The sequence below is a fragment of the Micropterus salmoides genome, unplaced genomic scaffold (assembly GCF_014851395.1).
Source record: "Micropterus salmoides isolate LMB-PRFRI ecotype aquatic unplaced genomic scaffold, ASM1485139v1 Ms_hic_scaffold_11, whole genome shotgun sequence".
Taxonomy (NCBI): Eukaryota; Metazoa; Chordata; class Actinopteri; order Centrarchiformes; family Centrarchidae; genus Micropterus; species Micropterus salmoides.
Genome location: NW_024040152.1, coordinates 28,510,591 through 28,531,607, shown reverse-complemented (window position 1 = coordinate 28,531,607; position 21,017 = coordinate 28,510,591). Strand labels below are relative to the sequence as shown.

At 41.3% G+C, this 21,017-nt stretch overlaps 2 protein-coding genes and 1 long non-coding RNA gene across 14 annotated transcripts in view; 1 reads left to right on the top strand and 2 right to left on the bottom strand.

Annotated features, from left to right (window-relative positions):
* The window catches only part of snap91a (synaptosome associated protein 91a), a 59,635-nt gene extending 48,118 nt beyond the window's left edge, over nt 1–11,517 (bottom strand). For all 8 annotated transcript variants that reach the window (XM_038712125.1, XM_038712118.1, XM_038712119.1 and 5 more), the window contains exon 1: nt 10,909–11,517. In XM_038712125.1, the coding sequence (XP_038568053.1) occupies nt 10,909–11,038 (130 nt within the window). In that variant the 5' untranslated portion in view covers nt 11,039–11,517. The remainder of the gene's footprint in view (nt 1–10,908) is intronic.
* LOC119898024 lies at nt 11,247–11,875 on the top strand. Its single transcript, XR_005443472.1, has 2 exons — nt 11,247–11,313; nt 11,471–11,875. It is a non-coding gene; the product is annotated as an uncharacterized LOC119898024 (long non-coding RNA).
* Nucleotides 11,876–12,570: 695 nt separating this feature from the next.
* The window catches only part of dop1a (DOP1 leucine zipper like protein A), a 31,963-nt gene continuing 23,516 nt past the window's right edge, over nt 12,571–21,017 (bottom strand). For 4 of the 5 annotated variants that reach the window (XM_038712113.1, XM_038712116.1, XM_038712117.1 and 1 more), the window contains 11 exons: nt 20,853–20,997; nt 19,663–19,742; nt 18,908–19,017; nt 18,470–18,619; nt 17,054–17,115; nt 16,508–16,660; nt 14,175–14,311; nt 13,970–14,025; nt 13,698–13,862; nt 13,387–13,516; nt 12,867–13,175 (listed from right to left, as the gene is read on the bottom strand). In XM_038712113.1, the coding sequence (XP_038568041.1) occupies nt 12,867–13,175; nt 13,387–13,516; nt 13,698–13,862; nt 13,970–14,025; nt 14,175–14,311; nt 16,508–16,660; nt 17,054–17,115; nt 18,470–18,619; nt 18,908–19,017; nt 19,663–19,742; nt 20,853–20,997 (1,497 nt within the window). Of the gene's footprint in view, nt 13,176–13,386; nt 13,517–13,697; nt 13,863–13,969; nt 14,026–14,174; nt 14,312–16,507; nt 16,661–17,053; nt 17,116–18,469; nt 18,620–18,907; nt 19,018–19,662; nt 19,743–20,852; nt 20,998–21,017 lie in introns of all 5 variants that reach the window. The other variant, XM_038712115.1, reaches the window with a different exon arrangement.

The window sequence follows — 21,017 nt, the reverse complement described above, 5'->3', positions numbered from 1 at the left end:
TTGTAACTTTTGTATATTGTGCCTGGCTTGCACCCAAAGTTCAACCTAGTTGAACTTGTGCAGTGATGCCGTTGTCGCCTTGTTTCAAAACTATTCCAGCTTTGTAAAACTATCCAAAAGTTTCCACAGGGTCACTTGTATCTGGTGATTCAGTCAGTAGGGGAACTTTTTTGTGACACTTCACTTTTTGATTGCAAAGTCAGGTTCTGAGGCAGAACTCAGCAGTCAGAGCAATAAACCAGCAGGAAACCCAAACCTCCCTGCATTATTGATATGCAGCCTGGGTACAAGAAAGGCTGCTGCATGCGAGGACTGTTTACCTGTATTCTATTGTGGGTAAAGCAATCCTCTGTGTGTACATTCTGCCAATGAGTCCAATAAATACACAGATACAAATGTGCTGTAATATTAATGTTTTTATCCTCAGTCTCAAGGGCATTGCAACCTTCAAAGAACATCAGAAAAAGGGCTGAGAGGCATGGGAAGAGGTGGGAGGTATCAAGAAAGGAGAAGCAAATCAATCGGAAACGGCTGCTCAGATTTAGAGTAGATAATGGTCTGATAGCAGCTGTATGGGCTATCCAGGTCCCAGCTGATTAATCTGGACACACACTGTTGGTAAGACAGTCCTCCTCCCACACAGTGTTTGACATTAGAGAGGCATTCTGGGGCTTGCAAGAATACCCGCTGTGAGATCAGCACTGCAGTACATGCTCAGTCCTCTAACCAACCACATTTTACATTCCTCTGCAACTCACCATTAGGCAAGCACTGCACAGAATCATTATGGAGTAATAAGGAAGAAAGACAAACAGAGTGGGGTTAGTGGTGAAGAGAGTGGTAGAAGCAGAAGGAACAGAAAGGCTGAACGTACCTTTCATAATTGCTAGCATCCTTTATACTGACTCATACCTAGATTGTACTCTACATGCATTGTCACTTTCACCCCTAGCAGTTGCTGGCGGATTTGTGGGATTTTGTGAATTTTTGTAGAATATAGCAATTACACACATAATAATAATACAATACAATAATAACACACAAAGCTTCTCCTTGATGTTGTAATTCAGACAGTGTGCTCTTAACTGACTGAAATTACTGAAATTACCAAAAGACATAATGGACTTTATGCTACAACAAGATGTCTCCACTGATGTCTGTTGGAACACCTGAAACTAGTCCTAACAAAACAGGACTGTAATTGTGAAACAGTATGAAAAAATAACAAGCAGCAGTTTCAATGAGGATATCCCACACTGAAGGTCAGCAAGTGGAGGTGCTTAAAATGTTTTACCACGCCACACGTCAGATCTACTGACGTTTTTCAGGCAGGCCGCAGCTCTGCTCTATTGAGAAAACTGTGTTATGATTTCAATAGTTTGTTCATGCTAAGAAGACAGGCTTGTCTAAATCCCGTTGAGCCTTTATGCCATAGTATTTCCAGACCGACAGTCCATGGACACGACGGCTTCAGTGACTGTTGCCAGGAGACATAAAATCATTTGTACACATCTGGCTGGCTAAAGCATAAAACATAATCTCACAGCAAAGTAATGACAAAAGAGAGCTCTAGATTACTCTAACACTTGTGTCTTTGATGGTTCCAATGGCAACAGCTACTGCAACTATAAGCCAGGTGTTTGCAAGGGTTCAGCTGTGTTTTTGTTTCCAGAATTAAAGGAGTAGTTTGAGCTTTTAGGAAATATGCTTATTCAATTTCTTACCAAGAGTTAGATGAGAAGATTGATACCACTCGCAGACATGAAAGTGGTATCAATCTTTTCATCTAACTCCGCAAGAAACCTTATAAACCCAAAATGTCAAAACAATTCCTTTGAACACGGACGGATGTGATGCAGGCTTTTTTCCAAATGCAGAGATAATTTTGCCTTAACAGGACTGGCTTTACTAATTTCAGTGTACTTGAAGTGCCGTCTGTGCAGGTGTAGGCTATTACAGTATGAATGAAAATAAAAATATCAGATAGCGACTTAGTAGGCTACAAAATGGCTTAAACACGCATCATCATGAGAGCATCATGAGAGCCCCTCCCCCCCCATCCCCCCACACACAAAAGTGGTAACACATTGACAGTGAGTCATGTTGTGGTTACAGCACCGAAACAGCCAAAGCGGACGCAGCACGTTGTTTATGCCACCCCCCCTACCCCACCACCACCAAGCACACACACTCACACACCCGGCAGGTCATGTATTCTGCATTTGCTCTGAGCTGAGCTTAATCGCATCACTGTGTTAGAAAACCTGTTAATTGGAGTGACTGGACGTAGACCGCCAGAAGGGCTGGCGATAATTATTACAGCAAATACAGAAAGAATCCCAGCCATGACACCTCATCAGAATCAAGGTCATTATGATAAACATTGTCTGGGTTGAAACGTCGTGTGGATGTTAAGAGAGAGAGAGAAGCCTAGACATGGAATAGATTTTGAAAAACATAACCTTCAAGCCGTAAACCGGTCCTAACTGTCTTTAACAGCAGGAGGATTAAGAGGTTAGGGCAAGATGAGTGGCAGTAGATAAAGATGGAGGCTATTAGGAGCAGCAGGAGTGGTGGGGCATGTCTTTGGAAACAGAGCCATCTTCATTTGGCAGACATACAGTACAAACCCTGTTACACTAGCTTTCTAGCTGTCTCCCTCTGGGCTGCAGATACCCTTCACGTCCTCTGATGCATGTTCTGGGCCTTTGGATTCAGCTCAGTTGTTATCCTGGCCAAAGCAGGAAAATTGTACCTGCAAGTATTCATTCTAAACCACCTATTTCTGAGTCAGGAAAAATCTGAAATAGTGCTTGTCACATATTCAGTTACTTTAAGGTGGAAGTAATAACAAATGGTCTCTTTCATAAAAGTAATCATTTAGCTGCCCTTTTAGGTTAGAAATCAAGCAGCACTGAGCATGGCTGTCCTGCAGCAGAGGCAGAATGAAATGGAAAAAGTGTGCACCAAACATTAATTGATGCATTTGCCAGAAGTGGTGTAATCCACCTAGTCCAATCATTCCAAATAGGCAGAACCCAGTATCCTAAACTCAGCCCTGATGGAGTGTGTGGTAGGTACATGAACAAAGATACAGACCACCTTTTGGGTCCAACTAACACATTTCTTGTCGGCAGTGACTTCACCCTCTCCCAGGGCTTAATTTGGCATCCGGCACTGACACTAAATCTGCGAGCCTCACGTATAGGCCTACCGCTAGATGCACTGTGAGCTGGCAAGTGGTTTGATGCTTTTTGGTGTCTAAATATTTTGGCATATGATTACTGCAAGCCGCACAGCTGAGCAGGTGGGCATTTGTGCTGTGAAATGGTGAAATGAGGTTGGAGAAATTAGGGGTGTGTGTGTAGGCACGGCGATTCCCATAGTGTTGAAAAGGAGCGGAGGAGACTGACAGATAGAAAGACTGAACACATTATTTACTTTGGTTTCTTTGCCTGTTTGCTTTTCGTGGTTATAAATAGATCTTTTGGCCCTAATTCCATTCCCCCCACATTGTAGCAACGATCCACAGACCGAAGGGACACGACAGGGGAAGTGGGTAACCTCCTGATTTTGAATGATTATTGTGAATGCCCTAATTACCAAATATAAATAAATAACGATTTGTTTGCAATGAAGTTTTGTTTAATTTTAACAGCCAGCACATAGGCATTGTCCAATGTGTTCCAGCCACGGTGGATTTCTGATGTGTTGAGTTTTTACTTAAAAAATCAACAATGGTCCTAATACATCCCACACGTCATTACATCATATGATTAAGTGACAGTGGAAATGGCTAGCGTGTGACATTGCTCGCTACATCTTGGACACTTGAGTCGTGTGCCTGCCAACGTGCCAGATGGTCACACTAGAGCACTAAGATCATGCATAAGCTAACTCCTCAGTTAGAAAACTTTTCTAACTGTAGCACTTATCCTGAATAACCCAAATGTGAAGGTGGTCCGTGTAATTCTTTTTTAAATAAATAAATATCTGTTATAGGATAAATCCCACAATCAAAGTTATAGTATGGTTTGTTCAAGTACTACTGAAATCAAGATATATTTTTACATAAATGTCTTTGCAACCTGCTGAAGATATGTAGCAATATCTTGAGATTATTAAGACTGGCAGTCTGCATCAGCTGCAATCTGCTGTGTTAAAGGTGCCCCATGGAGTTTTCTTGTAAACAAACAAAAGTATGCTAACATACAGTGCTTCTTACTAAAATGCATTGTATGTGTCCTTGTAGGTCTAACAAACATACTGAATTTCCTACCTCATAAAACATCAGGAGAGCTATAAATTTAATATTCTAATCCTCCATTTAAATCTGTGTTTGCTAGCTATCAGCATTCTTCTTCACCGCGGTTGTTGGTGCACTAACTGTCGATCAGTGGAACAGTGTGAAAGCGGAGGCAGGAATGCCTAATGCGCCGCCTGCGTACTCCCTCGTTTGCCTGTGCGCCCTCATGCCCATGCACGATACAAACAAAATGGGGACCCACTCGTAAAAACATTGCTCTATAGCGCTGCTAATAATCAAAACCTACACAGGGTTCCTTTAATTTATAGCACAAATGCTTTTACTTTATGGCACAAAATAGGAGGAAGGTACTATTGGTACTACCACTTTCACATTTTCTTAGTTTTGTTTTTTTTTTAAACTGATGCACTTCCTAATGCAATCATCCCATTCAGACAATTGACTCACAGCTGCACTTCCTCCTCTGCACCACCCTGCTGCCATCCAAAAAAGGACTCTCAATTGGATGCTCACTGAAGTCCTTTTCTTTCTGAGATGTCGCCAAAAGGATGTGGCATACATGTGTGTATATGAAGTCAGGCATGCATGTACACACAAAGATACAGGCATGCACAAATGCAGCCAGTGCAACTCTAAGATTTCAAGAGCTTCTGTATGACACACTTGGGCCATGTGGGGTGTCAGGCAATATGTGCCTGAGATTAGAGGACTTCCGATCTGTATCGCATTCATCTGTCAGGCTCTTAAAATAAATGACAAATGTATTACCTAATTCTCGCTAAGTAGCGCTATCTCAAGATATGAGTTATCATCTTAATTGATCTGTCACATTTTGGTCCAAATGTAAGGAGCAGCTCTATTCAGATTACAGGCAGAAACACAGAAAAAAATGGAATAACACAAGAAATTAATATGTAAGAGGGCAATCAATATCTTTCCAGGATCTTAATATAATTAAAATGTGTATGTTACTTTTTTACAATAGTCAGGAGCCAAATCTACTAAATCCATGTGACTGTGTTGCTGATACATGTGCAAACAGCAGAAATGTCCCATGTTTGTGACAGACCACATTAGTGTGACGGGCTCTTTGAAGTAGAATAAAAAGCTAATTATGAAGATGACTGATTATGTAAGTGGACTGGTTGAAAAATGTATGACTTGTAATGCAGTTTTATCAATATTGATACTGTATAACAAAAGATATTTCAGAATAATACACATTTATGGTTAGTATGACGGCTGTAATGAATAATGTAGTTTTCATCGCAGGGGGGATGGTAGATGTCAAGCCCCTCTATGTAAAACAGGAGAGGACAGCTGTGGAGAAGGAGACGTTGGTGATAGAGTGGAGGATCCTGACAGATGTTCTATGGAAACAGGTTTCACTGATGCTGTAGATGAATATTTCTGCTCGTGGTCACAGAAAATAAACACATGGCACAACACAGAAGGTCTAACTCCTCAGGTCCATCTGAAGGATAAACAACACTCTTTTGACAACCACCAGATGCACATATTTAGAAAGAGAGGACGGATGGTTTGAAAGAGTTGACAAGGAGGTCATTTACACCCGGGTTGAGAAGCCATCACTTAACAGGGGAGTGGGCCGGCGACACCACTTATCCCCCACTTACAATGCTGTCCTTTCATCACTTCCCAGAAAACTAAACAAAGTTCACTTTTGGCCTGAGATGAAGATGGTCGTTCAGACGTTGGGGTTGCCAACAGTCCCTTAAAATACAGAATCATCCCGTATTTACAAAACTAAAAGACGTGTCGCTTATTTAACTGATAAGAGGCGCATTTTGCTTTTTAAAAATATATGTCTGAGCAATGACACCGTACAGCTCTGACTGCTGCTGCTTTTTCTCTCTGTCCGGAACCAATGAGAAGTGACGTGTCACTGTTGCCGTTATTAGAATGCTCTTCTTATTGACCAATGAAAAGTGGTGTCAGTGTTGCTATGATACTCCAGTGACGCTGCAAGTTTAAAAAAAACATGGCTGACGCTCCACCGGTAAAAACGGCAAAATGTTTACAGAAATATAGAGCAGAATGGCAAAGTGAAAACAAATGCAGAGCTGCCAGCTCTCACGCATTGAGACTGAGACTCACGCAATTGACACTTTTCACATGCTCTCACGCCATACATCAATATTCTCATGCATTGGAAAAACAAATGTATATATGATAACGTCCACTCGGCGCAAATTAACTCCGACCACCTGATGCGACACTGCCGCTCATCGTGAAGGTTCTATGACGGTCAGACGGTCTGAAGGGGACACTGCCGTATCAGCGGAGCAATAAGGTAATGCACAGCAGAGTATAGGCAAAGTCCTTATGGTATAGAGCAGGTACACGTTTAAAAGATATTGAGACTTATCATTAAATGATGACGTTAGTGCCACAGACAATTTTCCATCCGTTGCGGTGGAATTACCGATGTAAGAAAACATGGATCCGGAGAGAGTCATAAAAGGAATGAGAGGCTTCGGAGGAGTCTGGGAGCTCTCTAACAGTTTTTTGTTTGCCAGGCATCTGCTAGCCTTGCACAGCAATGAACAGGGAAAATGTCTTGCTTAGCTAGATATACCATAGCCCATTAATCGGATTTCTTAAATTTCTTACAAAAGTATATTGTAGCCTATAATGATATACAGTAAATGTAATAAAAATGCAGTCCTGCAGGTGTAAAACATGTTGTGTTATATCTGTTATATGTGCATATGCCTGCACTACCTGTCCCCTGTCCCTTATTTCCACTTCAGGTTGAGTTGGCAACCATACAACCACCATAACGACTGTCATTCCAACATCCAGGAGCACAATCGATCGAGTGGTATCAATCATTTAGACAACATCCCCCACAGAGGTTAAATAGTTGAGTTTCCCTACCAGTCAGTCAGAACTGAAGAAGTCTCTTGGATGGGGGACAAAACATCTTCGAGTATCTTCAACCAAGTCCACTTGCCCTTGATTTTAACTTTCCTGAGATAATTATGACCTGGATGACTGAGAACCTTCACAGACAAAGTCAACAAACTGACTAATCAATGTAAATTAAATGGCTGTCTCTTTTAATGTTATATTGCTAGAATTAGCCACCATACAATACTGATCATACCAGAACAAAACTGTAGAAGGAAAACCTCTATAAGCACGGAAAAGAGCAAAATTGTGTCTTTCTCCTGTCTTTAGTAGAGGAAGATGGTGTTACTTCTATATTACAAGTAGGCCTACGTGATCGACTTCTTTTAAATGAAAGAAAAATGTTCATTAGTAAAGCAACAAGTAAAAGCAGGCTGAACTTGACAAAAGTAAACGTGTAATTTGATAATATAGGACGATACGTTAGGTTCAACATTGGCTCAGTTTTCCTGTGGATGCATGTATTTTCTTTTATAATGTATCAGTTATTTGAGTTGCAACTTATGAGAAAGTAAATTCTTTTGTCCTTTTTTGCGGATGGCAAAGTGATATGTGGTGGGCAGTGCTCTGCACTCACCACAATAACAAAGTGCTGACGGGAACTTTGGCAAGTGGGCGAGCCTTCCACTTTGTTTTACTGCAGTTCATCATTCAGCTTTATTTTTTAGTCTGCACACGAATAGACAGGCGGATGAATTTCTCCCATTGGGTTTGAGTTTTCCAACTTGAACTCAACATGCTGCCATTTTTTTACTGAAGAAATTATGAAGGCAGGCTCCTATCAGGTGGTGCAGGTCATTTCTGTAAGATACGCTTCTTCTATGGTCTCCACCATGAATTCCTTTTGCCCTGTTCACCCAGTCTCCTAAATGAACTTTGCTGTTGTCCTCCAACTCCATCCTGTTGTTTCTCACAGCTTATTGTGTACATTTGTGTTCTCCACAGTATCATAATGTTTGTCTTTTCCTTTCTATATATATATTTAAGCATAACTTTGAACATTGTTTTTAAAGCTAAACGCTGCTAGCTTAAAGTTACCTTAGTAAATTAAGCTAACGCTCCTGTTCGGCTTTGTGTTCATTTAATTTGTGTTGGAGCTGGAGCAGCAAGTTTCATCTCCATGGACATTGTGTTGTATTATTTGTCATTGTTAGGATTGATGATTTATCGTATGGGTTTATATTTGGGTTGAATATTTTATTACGATGCCCCTTAAGTACTGTTCCTGTGTGGGCGTGAAGCTGGAACAGACAGTGTTTTATACATGTTCTGCTTTATTATTCGTCTGGTTGCATTGGACTTTTAAACACTGAAAGCTACTCATTAGCCTCCTAGATTTTCACAGACTTCAAGGATATATGTCCTATCAACGTCAAATTAGGCGATAAGGTTGCCAGGGTCTTACTGAGTGTAGGGGTCAATGTAAAGCCTAGAGCTTGACTAAATATTCAGATACATGTACACATACACAAAAGACCCTATTAAAAACGATCTAAACCCCAGATACAGCACCATTTCATACATCCAGACACTGTGGAGGACCCTTGTGCTGTTCACCTTCCTAGACATCCCTTTCCTTATGTCCAGTTTATAATTTGACTTCAAGAAAGGGGGTTGAGATGGCCCTGTGTATAAGACACATGTTTTGGTGTAAGAGACCCGGGTTCAATTCCCCATTGTGACATCCACCAATGTGTCCCTGACACATTGCTGCTACAGAGGCATGTGACCGCTGATATACACTCACCTAAAGGATTATTAGGAACACCATACTAATACTGTGTTTGACCCCCTTTCGCCTTCAGAACTGCCTTAATTCTACGTGGCATTGATTCAACAAGGTGCTGAAAGCATTCTTTAGAAATGTTGGCCCATATTGATCGGATAGCATCTTGCAGTTGATGGAGATTTGTGGGATGCACATCCAGGGCACGAAGCTCCCGTTCCACCACATCCCAAAGATGCTCTATTGGGTTGAGATCTGGTGACTGTGGGGGCCATTTTAGTACAGTGAACTCATTGTCATGTTCAAGAAACCAATTTGAAATGATTCGAGCTTTGTGACATGGTGCATTATCCTGCTGGAAGTAGCCATCAGAGGATGGGTACATGGTGGCCATAAAGGGATGGACATGGTCAGAAACAATGCTCAGGTAGGCCGTGGCATTTAAACGATGCCCAATTGGCACTAAGGGGCCTAAAGTGTGCCAAGAAAACATCTCCCACACCATTACACCACCACCACCAGCCTGCACAGTGGTAACAAGGCATGATGGATCCATGTTCTCATTCTGTTTACGCCAAATTCTGACTCTACCATCTGAATGTCTCAACAGAAATCGAGACTCATCAGACCAGGCAACATTTTTCCAGTCTTCAACTGTCCAATTTTGGTGAGCTCTTGCAAATTGTAGCCTCTTTTTCCTATTTGTAGTGGAGATGAGTGGTACCCGTGGGGTCTTCTGCTGTTGTGGCCCATCCGCCTCAAGGTTGTGCGTGTTGTGGCTTCACAAATGCTTTGCTGCATACCTCGGTTGTAACGAGTGGTTATTTCAGTCAAAGTTGCTCTTCTATCAGCTTGAATCAGTCGGCCCATTCTCCTCTGACCTCTAGCATCAACAAGGCATTTTCGCCCACAGGACTGCCGCATACTGGATGTTTTTCCCTTTTCACACCATTCTTTGTAAACCCTAGAAATGGTTGAGCGTGAAAATCCCAGTAACTGAGCAGATTGTGAAATACTCAGACCGGCCCGTCTGGCACCAACAACCATGCCGCGCTCAAAATTGCTTAAATCACCTTTCTTTCCCATTCTGACATTCAGTTTGGAGTTCAGGAGATTGTCTTGACCAGGACCACACCCCTAAATGCATTGAAACAACTGCCATGTGATTGGTTGATTAGATAATTGCATTAATGAGAAATTGAACAGGTGTTACTAATAATCCTTTAGGTGAGTATATATATACAGCAACTTGAAGTCGCTTTTGATGCAAAAGCATCAGCTAAATGTAAAATGGAAATGTAATTTGTGGTTTTGTGTTTCATTCTTCTGACATGTAAATCAGCTTTTTGTATGGATGTCCAGGAGATAATAACTGTGTTATAAAATTGCATCTACCAGGATATAACTGCTCTCAGGTCTGCTATGGTTTGCCTTAAGCCCTTTCCAAATATTTTATGGTCCGTCTCGACATTTCTTTTCAGTGTTTGAGATTCAATTGGCACCCTACCCTACCACCATCTTTTACCTCCCTTGTTTGTATTAAGCATTATGCGAACAAATCAACAACTGCACCAAGAAAGAAATGTGTGATATATGCTGGCAGTGCCACACACCTTTTTAGGCTACCATAGAGAGCCCTGGCACAGGTCGGTGAGTTGAGTATTAGCCTAACAACAGCACTTTTAACCTTCTCAAATATGGATTCACCAGGATAATGTGTGTGTGTGTGTGTGTGTGTGTGTGTGTGTGTGTGCATAGCCTATATATGAGGGCATATACTGTGGCTGAGGAACCCCTCCAAGCACATTAACGTGCACTGGAGGAATGGATGGGGGAGGCAAACATCATGGATCTGGTGGTGGCCTAGTTGTACATCAGTGGGATGGATGGAGGGTCAAAAGGACACATTCAGTAGGCCAGATAGATAGATAGATAGATAGATAGATAGATAGATAGATAGATAGATAGATAGACAACTCACATTCCATGTGCTTTTTCTTTGGAGCTGTCTGTTCATGTGTGGTGGCTTTACACACAGCTCGGGACACCTCGGATCCAGTCAGGCTGTACTGCGCCGCGGCGATGCGGTCTGTCAGCGTCTGCCCCGACATCTTCTCTCCGTGGAGCCCAACCTCGACTATCAAGCGTCCAATATGGTCCAATCCCCCCCCCAAACACCGTAATGAACGACCAGCCTCAGTAATCCCAGTTGCCCTCGAAAACACTACAGAAAGACAGCACTAGGGAAGAAATAGTAGGACACTTTCTATAGAACTGCAATTGATTAGAGTTGCATAACCCTACTGGGATTTTCTGATTCCCACTCAGTTGTGTTGGATCTGCACGCGTTTCTGGAATATTCACGAACTGACTTTCTTCCTTGGAGGTCAGTATCCTTTGAAAATGACAGTCTAAACATCCAACTTCAAAGTCCAATTTCTTACTGTTCCGCGTTATTTGTCGGCCAGCTTCCCTGGCAAAACGGTCCTCTCCGGATGATGCTCGTTGCTAACCTCCCCCCCTCCCTGTCTTCCTTCCTCCAGCCTCCTGGATAATCCTCACCACCAGTCCCACAGTCACAGTGTATCAGCGGGGCGTGCAGGGGAACATCAGACCCTCGCTAGCATCATCATCCCCCACCATCCAGTGCAGCGGTTTTTCCTCCTCCTCCCCAGCTGGACGCCTCCTCTCTGCCTCGGCCCACCGTCAGCCTGCAAGCCCCGGAGATGCGCGCTTCGACCCGGGTCGTTGGATGGCGGTGTTCTCAGAGGAATTACATCCTCTTGTTTATTTAATTATTAATATTTTTTATTTCTGACCACGCCCCGCCCCCCTCCTCTGAGTCAGGTGACGCAGTATTACAACCCTGCTGACGTATCTTTCATCGCGAGAGCTGGGAGTGGGATGGGTAAACGGTTAATAAAGCTTCTCTACAAACAAGCTTGATTCTTATTGGGCTGCTACCATACCATGAAGGTCATATAAAGCGTGCTGCCTCAGTTTACACTGTCTCTTTGATCAAGCATGCACACAAAAAAGAATTTAAAACTGCAACCAGTGAGGACCATAGACCAAAGAGGCGCCTGGCTTTGTCTCTGTCCATGGTGCTATTGTGCTGCTCTCCTCTGAGTTAATTGTTTGACATAAGCCTACTACTCACTGGTTCACTAGTAGTGGAAGTACTCAGATAATTTACCAAGTATCAATACAACAGTGTATAAATACTCAGTCCTACCTTCATGAAGTTTATAATCAATTTTTGTTAAAACTGTTTTAGAGGTGTTGATTCAACTTTGATTATTTTGGAGTCTGCACTTCATTGTGCTGCTGAATTGTGTTTCATTATACAGAGAGCTGTTTCTGTTATTTAGCCTGCCCTCATTGACATAAATGGGTGGACAAAATAATCAATACGATGCAACACTTGACAATGCAGCCACACAATATGTGATAACGTTTGTGAAGTTCTATCAGTGTGAATCTTTATGGAGGTTCCAGTTCAGGATAGTGTGAATTGCTATTTTGCTTCACTTCACAATTTACAAATGGAGCTAGTAAAATTACAGGTCTAGAATTTGTTTGAGCTCAGGATATATTGTGACGGGAACATAGTGTAAATGCATTTTAAATGACAGAGTGCTTGTAACCCTCCCATTAAAAATCTTTATTAAGTCACATCGATATGGAATGGCACAGCATCTTCACTTTGTCCAAAAGCACTCACATGAAATGTTAAGAGTCAGTCATCAAAGATGCTCCATATATACAAATAATTAAAATTAAATACAATAGCTTTTGAAAAGTAAAATAATCATTATAAATACAAAAAAATGTACAAACAATTTCCCTCATTCCCTTGTTCTTTAATGTACAAGTTGAGGTTTTTCACTAGTGTTGATCAGTTATGTGTTAATCCCGCTCCCTTCCTTTGCTGTATTCTCACGTCTTGATAAGGCCCTCTAAAAAGTCTTTTTCCACCATCTCCTCGATGTCCTGTCGAGCTCGACTCCAGAAGACTTTCTGGCTCTCCAGTTTGTGGCCCTCCTTGTGCCCGGGGAAGGAAGCGCCTGCAAGGTTGTGTGTGTAGGTGGGACCTGAGCGACTGCTGGCCTTGCTGTTGAATACCTGGCTGAGCAGGTTAAAGAAGGGTAGCAGCTGCTCCATGCTGCGGATCACGTAGAGGGTCAGCATCAGGTGACCTGGCTCCCAGGACAGGGCTCGGGTGGAGCAGTCCTCCTCTGGGTTTTTCTATGGGAGAGGGAAATGGATTACAAATTACACAAATGGAAAAAATGAACCTGCCATCCTACAGGTGGGGGACAACGCAGCATGAATGAAATAGGCTACAACTTGCAAAAAAGCGTTTAATGATCGTATCCCTGAACATCCTCTTTGTAAGAAGCAGCCATTTGTCTCCATCATTCAACAACCTTGCGTATACAGAGGGAGGATGAGATACCTTGGCTCGTTTCCTCAGCAGCTTGACTAATCGAACCACGTAAGGTTTAAACTCTCTCTGGTGAGTCCCCTGACGTCTCACTTCCAATCCTGAATCATCGGAAGCCTCTGGGATGAAGGCCCAGCGGTACCTGTAATGAGGCAGGACTTTCTCAGATATAACACAATTTCCAAATAACTTATTCATATGCACTTCACATACTGAGACATTCTGAGTTATTCTTCTCATTGCAAATGATCCTTGCTGTATTCTCTATTCAGTGACAGGCAAACATGCAAAGGCTATTATGACTCAGGCTTGTCTGTACTGACATCTGGAACTGAGGCAGGCTCTCAGGAGGCAGGGCCAAGGCCAGGTCCAGGAGCTTGCAGGCTGAAAGGTAGAGGTTGAGCCAGCGCTGGCTGTTGTAGGAGGTGGAGAAGCCATTCCCACCAGAATAGGTGGTCTCCAACCCAGCCACAGACGGCCCTGATGTCCTAGAGATGGACATTAGAGGATAAACAATCATTGGAATACAGAAGAAGTCATTTATGATGTTCATTTTCTGCTATGATCCAGTTTGCAATATCAACAGATAATGTACCTTGATATGTCCTCATCTGCTGTTAGCTCCTGCTCCATCAGAAGAAACACCTGAACCTGCAGGGAGACAGATGTAGAGTGTATGAATGAGTGTGTGTGAGTTGGTAGATATGTGGAGGACTGAAAGAAAGAAACACATCAAGGATGCAGTTAAGTGAGCAAAACAAACAAAAAAAAGAAGCCTGTAGCCAACGACTGCTTCTCACCAGTTCAGTGATCATGGTGGGCCACAGTGAGGTGAGGTGTTGAGGTGACATGCGCAGCAGCAGCACTCTAAAGAACAGGAACACCTGAGCGTGGAGGATGGGCACCTGAGGTAGACGCAGGCTCTCCACCAGACGCTCTGAACACACAAACACACGTACAGTAAGTATCTGCTTTGGGAACATATGGTAAAACATGCAGGTTAATAAACCCCAGAGGTGGAAAGAGTACAAAAATATTCTACTTAAGTAAAAGTACAATTACTTTGATGAACAAGTAAAATTACAAGTATAAAAATCTACTCAAGTAAAAGTAAAAAAGTAGCTCATTTAAAATTTACTCAGTAAAAGTTACTTAGTTACTTTAGTCCTAAAATGGCTTATTTTTATTGATTTAATATCTCATTTATACTTGTTATAATTATTTAATTAAATTGCAGTCTTTTGTGATTTGATAAGGAAAAAAAGCCATATGGCGCTTTCAATTTTAGTTTGTTTGACAGATACTTTTCCAAATCAGTGGCAAAAAACATTAACATTCTATGTTACAATGAAACTGTGGTGGAACAGATTAGACTCTGGACACACTGGATTGGGAAAACGGGAAACACTGGACTGTATATGAAGTCATATCTCTATTTACATTCAAACAGGAGGTAATTTTAACGGGATATCATAAGCGTTAGTATAATAAATAACTAGTTACCAGCAAGTTGCTAATCCAACCAACACTGTCATGCATCGTTGTCTGTTTGGCTATTTGCAGAAAAGCATCTTACCAAACTATGAAAGCTTATTTTTAACCACCAATGGAAATAGGCTATTAGCTATAACTGACCTCTGCATCAGGGGTCCTCAACTACATTTGTTCAAGGGCACGAAAATTTCTAAGCAGACACTGTGAGAACCGGACTTTCAAAAATAATTGCCATATTACTTTTGTTTAATGTTTTCAAATTTCGCAAAATGAACGTTTTTATTGGCTTATATCAGTGTGAAGAGACTCCTAAAAAACATGGTAGGCCTAAATCCATAATGATAAATGTACATAGGCTACTAGAGAGGCCTACTTAACTAGAAAATGCTCTCAGACCGCAGCCAAGGAGGCAGTTCACTGAGGAGTGATGGTTAAAATCTGTAATTGTAAAATGTAACTCCGGTTTTGACGCTATTATGCAGCTGCCCGTTATTGTGCATGAGCCATCTGTAGTTACTGGTGGTAACAGCAGATACATTTTAATACCACAGGGCACAGAAGTCTGGGGCAGCTAAACAAACTATTTAGTTATTGGTATTTTCCATAATTATGTGAGCAGTCAAGATCTGACTTTATGCTGCACACAACATGAGTCTGCGAACAGTTAAAGTGAAAGGAGTTTGTTACCTGTCTGAGAAGGTTGAGGTGTGCAACCTGTCACATGCAGCTCTTTATCTAACAGCTCACTGTGTCTGCTCCTGACTGTTGCATTACTCACTGCAATATTACAAACTGGTCCACTGTCAGAAAACTGTTAAATGACTGTTGTCTTGTTGTGTAGACGCATTTTTGATGAATAAGAGCAGTCAGCGCTAATCTCACTTACAAACAGATTGCACTTCCTGTGACTACTTCAAAATAAAAAAAGTCAACTTGTGTTTTGCCAGTTAAATGCTTTTAATGTGAAGCTGGAGCAGCAGGAAATGTTCAGTTTGCATTAGCAGTAACTTAATACAGCATTTTTTAACAGCTTACACTGCTTCATGATAAAGCTGTTCTCTCCACAAAGTGGTTACGAGTTTTTCCTTGCACTTTTTTTTTTTTTTACTCAATAATGGAGGGGATTGAAAATGTAGCGAACTACAATACTTTAAACAAAACATACTTAAGTTACAGTAAAATAACATTTTTAAAAATACTTTAAAAAGTACAAGTACATAAAGAACTACTCAATTACAGTAACGTGAGTAACTGTAATTCATTACTTTCCACCTCTGTTAAACCCAGATGTAGATCCCTGTGCAGTTAGCATAAGGTCTATTTCACAGTCTGTGTTTACCTTCAGTCAAACTCAGAAACAAGCATTTGAAATCATTCATGTAATAATTATGTTTATTTGGAAAGCTGTAAAGCTCCTCATTTCCTTGAGTCTCTAAAAAGGAGGTGGCGAGTCTGAAGTTAGCGTGACCCACTGACTCAAAATGGCCACATTTATGAGAAATACGCAAGCTGAAATAAACCGAAATTGTGGTGTTGTGGGAAATGAGCTCTCCCAGTGAGGTTGTAAACTGCTGCTGCTCACAGTAGCTGTATACAACAGTGGTACATATAAAGTATACTGTACGTGTGTATCGTTTACCTTGTATGTCTGGCAGGTATTTCTGGTACTGGTCCACTTCACTGCTGTAGATGGTGAAAGCCAGGCGTTTGAGCAGCATGGCTCTCTGCTCCAGCTCAGCGTCTCTGTTGGTGAACAGACTCAGAGAGCTGCTCTGGGCTACAGCCACCCGGGCTAAAGGGAAATACACACAGTCATTATTATATTACACATCTGCCAGTTTTTAAACTGTTTCTTCAGTTTTTCCCCCTTCTCCGACTTCGGATAGGATAAACTGTGTGGTATGCTGTACAGACTGTAAAGCACTTTGAAGCACATTTGTGCTCTGTGACAATGGACTACATTAATAAAATTGACTTGACTTTAACTATGGCACATTGGCATATTTCCACAGCTAAATTGGTCTACAAACATAATTGGAGTGAAAATGTAAGTGCTTGTTTTTAGCAAGACACTTTTCATGAAAGGGGAAAACACTCAGTGCCCTGCAAATGTCAGAAAGAAAAAGATGATCTGGTAAATGGTCTGTATTCACACCCAGTGGTAATAAAGAGTCTTAAAGCTTACTCATGAGGTCTCTGAATGTGGTCTTGTCATGAGTCATCAAGTGGTCAATGATGGCTCTCCAGCTGAAAAAAGAAGAAAATTATATATATATGCACACCTCTGGAGCAATGAGGGGTTCAGCGTCTTGCTCAGGGACACATTGGTGGACATGTCACAGTGGGGAGTTGAACCCGGGTCTTTCACACCAAAGGCATGAGTCTTATCCACTGACGCCATCAAGATAAGTTGATAGAAAATGTAGGTAAATGTATGCACTTTAAAATCTTCAATCTCTGATATACCCGAGTTGTTATGTTTACCTTTTCAACAAAAGGGCAGACTGCTGTTTTACTGACAAGAAACACATGGTCTTGCTTCTTCCTTTGAGCACATACTGTATGTATTAATACATCTTGAACAAATATGTCAGTAGCCAAGCTTTTTGTTTGATTACACTTTATGGTTGGATTTGTAAATGAAAATTTATTTCTATTTGCATAATATAAAACTTTGATTAATAGCCCGGGCCTTAATTTCTTTCTCACAAAAGTCTTGCTCAGCAAAGATGTGAAATATATCAAACTGTTCATTTCAACCAGTATGAATATTACACAGTCCCTACTAAAAAACATTATATCATTTGATCCATCTCCGACAGACAGCTTAGCACTTTTATTATGAAGGCTGCAAGCTAATGAAAACGAGCATACTCAACAACAGGTGCAGGATGCTGAGAAAAGTGTGGCAGAAGTTAGCGGACAGTGAGCAACGGACTTCACATGACAGAATTCATAACTTGGATTAATTTTTATTAAAAGCTGTTTTGATGCTTTTGATCGACGAAAAATTACGGATAACAAGGAATCTAAATAATCAAGGAATGAAAACATCTGGACTTTATAAGCGCCTCAAAGGTAACGGGAGTCTGCACTTTTTTTATCTCTCTTGTTTCCCATTCCAGTAAATCTGAGTGAATTAGACTTTGGGGCTTGTCGGTATTCGATGTGGTGATAAGGCATTAAACCAACAGTCACCTAAGAAAAATATGGTAGATAAATCAAAGTAAATACTGGACTTGTAGGTCCTCAGTGTATTTCTTACTTTATAAAAACACTCTGATACTCAAACTGTTAATGGACAGATTATTTTTTGAAGATGTGAAAATATGGCCCAATTGTGTGGAAGAAAAAGATACAATAACTATATCAGTGCACATTATGTGGATCCAGCAACTTCAATGGAGTTTCTACAAAACAGTCTCATATTGGGATGAACTACTCCTTTAAATTGTGAAACTGATTCAGGTATAAGGATCTTATGTGCATCTCATATTTTGAGCTCATGTTTTTCTCTCTCTCTCTCAGTGTAATCACTTGGTCTACATTTTAACACCAGCTGTAAAAGTGGTCACGCACACAACTTTCCTCTCCTACTCACTGGCTGACGCAGGAGGAGTCCATCTGGAAGAAGGTGTGGTCCATGAAGAGGTCGAAGGCCTCCTTCTTCCAGGCACGGCGGGTGTACTGGTATCCACTTAGGCTGCTCAACAGTTGGATGCAGGCCCGGTAGCTGGGGGCGTTGTGAGCACTGGCAGGAGAAACAGGAAACGTATATGACATTCATATGATCAGCTACAACTCATTTACACACTTGGTAGTTCACTGCACTTCATCCTTCCTCTCTCCCTAACATGAAGAAATCTGTTTTATTTATCTGCTTGCATGTCATGGGTTTCACCTTCATATTTACACACATAAAAAGACTTACTTTTTTTTTTTTTTAACCATTTTTAGGTTAAAGCCCTTCAAATGTGAAATTTAAGATTTTTAATTTCAGAGAAGTTTGACAAAATACAAAGTAGAAGCTCATCCCCACCTGTGGTTGCGAAGGTAAGGCACTACATAGTGCATGATATTAACCAGCAGTGGGATCACCCGCTCCTTCTCATCACTATAGAACACCATGTCCAACAGATGAGCCAGCACCTGACAAATAAATTAAGCATTCATTCACGTCAGTCTTACACCATACGCTTTCATAGGCACTGCAACATTGAGTGATGTTTTCCAAAATAACAGTAGACAATAGGCATTTGTCTATAAATACTGAGTTACTATGATTCCTTGGGTGAAAAATGATATACAATAAAAGGCGGTATATCACTGCACCAATCAACAGTATGCAAAACCGCACTGCAGCATTCTGCTGATTCTTTGCCATAAATAAACCCACTAATCTATAAGCTGAAAGCAGTGAAGCACAGGCATCATCATCAAATGTAGCCCCCCCCCACTGAGCTAAAACAGCCAGGACGGAAGAAGATGGCCAGTTATTTCAATTGTCCGGCTCAGCTCATTCACAGCACCACACTACATCCAACAGATTGATTTATTGGTTCACTAATAATAATTGAAGTAGAGGCGGGAGGGTGTCAGAAGAGCTCAGCTGGAGTGTGTTAGTGTACTGTAAGGCTGTGCCTGAGAGCAACAGGCTAAATGTGAGTGAGAACAGTTTGAGACATAATCAAGACAAACAATGGAAATAACTGGCAGAGCCACTGACTGATGGCCTGAGAAACAACAGTTGTGCAGGAAGGGCTGAGCTGAATCACTGAGACATGAGTGTTTTACCTCGGCCAGCAGTGTGAGTGCGTGTACGCTGTACACTGATGGAGTGAAGCTGGAGGCCTCCATCACTGTGAGCATTAAATCTACAAAACACACATACCAAACATTAGCAGCTGCTGCATGGCGGAGAAATATTAATACTGCCATGCTGAAGCACGCAAACAACCTGCAAAACATATGCACATGTCACCTGCTTTTTGAAGTGTGACGCCTCACATGTAGTTTCAGTGTCTCACATTCAGATGTCTTTTTTTTTTTTTTTTTTTTTACACTTGGTGTTGCTGGATTCATCCATGACATAAAATTCATCCCAGGTATAAACACAAAACATATATTTTCCTTACCAAAACACACAGTGCTGAGGTCAGTATCCACGCTAGCTACTACTCACAGTCTGGCCAAAAAATATTGGCACTATTTTTTCCCCAATTAAAACATAATTTCTTACAGAAAATAGGGAAATTAAAACATATTTTGGTATCCACACACAATATGCATTTCTTTGGGGTTTGCAGAAGAATGAAAAAAAGAAAAAAGGCTGAAAACAATACTGAATCCTAGCTAGCAAAAACGGCCTGGACAGTATTATTGACACTGTTTTAGAAGATTCAAGAAATGGATTTGGATGTCAAGCAGGGTATTCACCTTGAACTCATCTATAATGAGTCCCAGGGGCCGGCAATCGATCATTCAACCAGTTTAAAATGGAGCAAGGTATGGAGCTGTTTTGTGTCAGTGTCGTGGGTTCTCCAGCAGGACAATGACCCAAAACACACATCCAAAAACACCCAGGAATGATTTAGAAGAAAATGCTAGACTGTTCTAAAGTGGTCAGCAATGAGCCCAGATCTGCATCCCATCATACATGCATGTGGAGAAATCTGAAAACAGCAGTTGGAAGAAGGCACCCTTCAAATCTGAGAAAACTAGAGCAGTTTGCAAAAGAAGAGTAGGCCAAATTGAGAAAGGTGAAGGAGTCTCATTGTTGTCTATAGGAACCACTCGCAGTAATTATTTTCTCCCATGGCTGTGCTACCAAATTAATTAAATCTAGAGTGCCAATAATTTCGTCAACACCATTTCTGTTAATGATTTAAATTAATATATGTTAAATTCGGAATAAAAACAAGTTACTGTACTATTAGTTATTTATTATGAGTTTTTCATGTAATTTGTGTTTGCAAGCAGCACACCTTCTACATCAGATTCCAGGTTGGTTCCATCCACAACTATCTGAGGAGAGGCCTTCACCTCCAGGTTTCTCCTCAGCCACGTGGTTTGCTCCAGAGAGGAGCCTGCAATTGTCCCTATGGCCTCCACAACCTTATGGGTAACATCCTGAATACACAAGTAATATT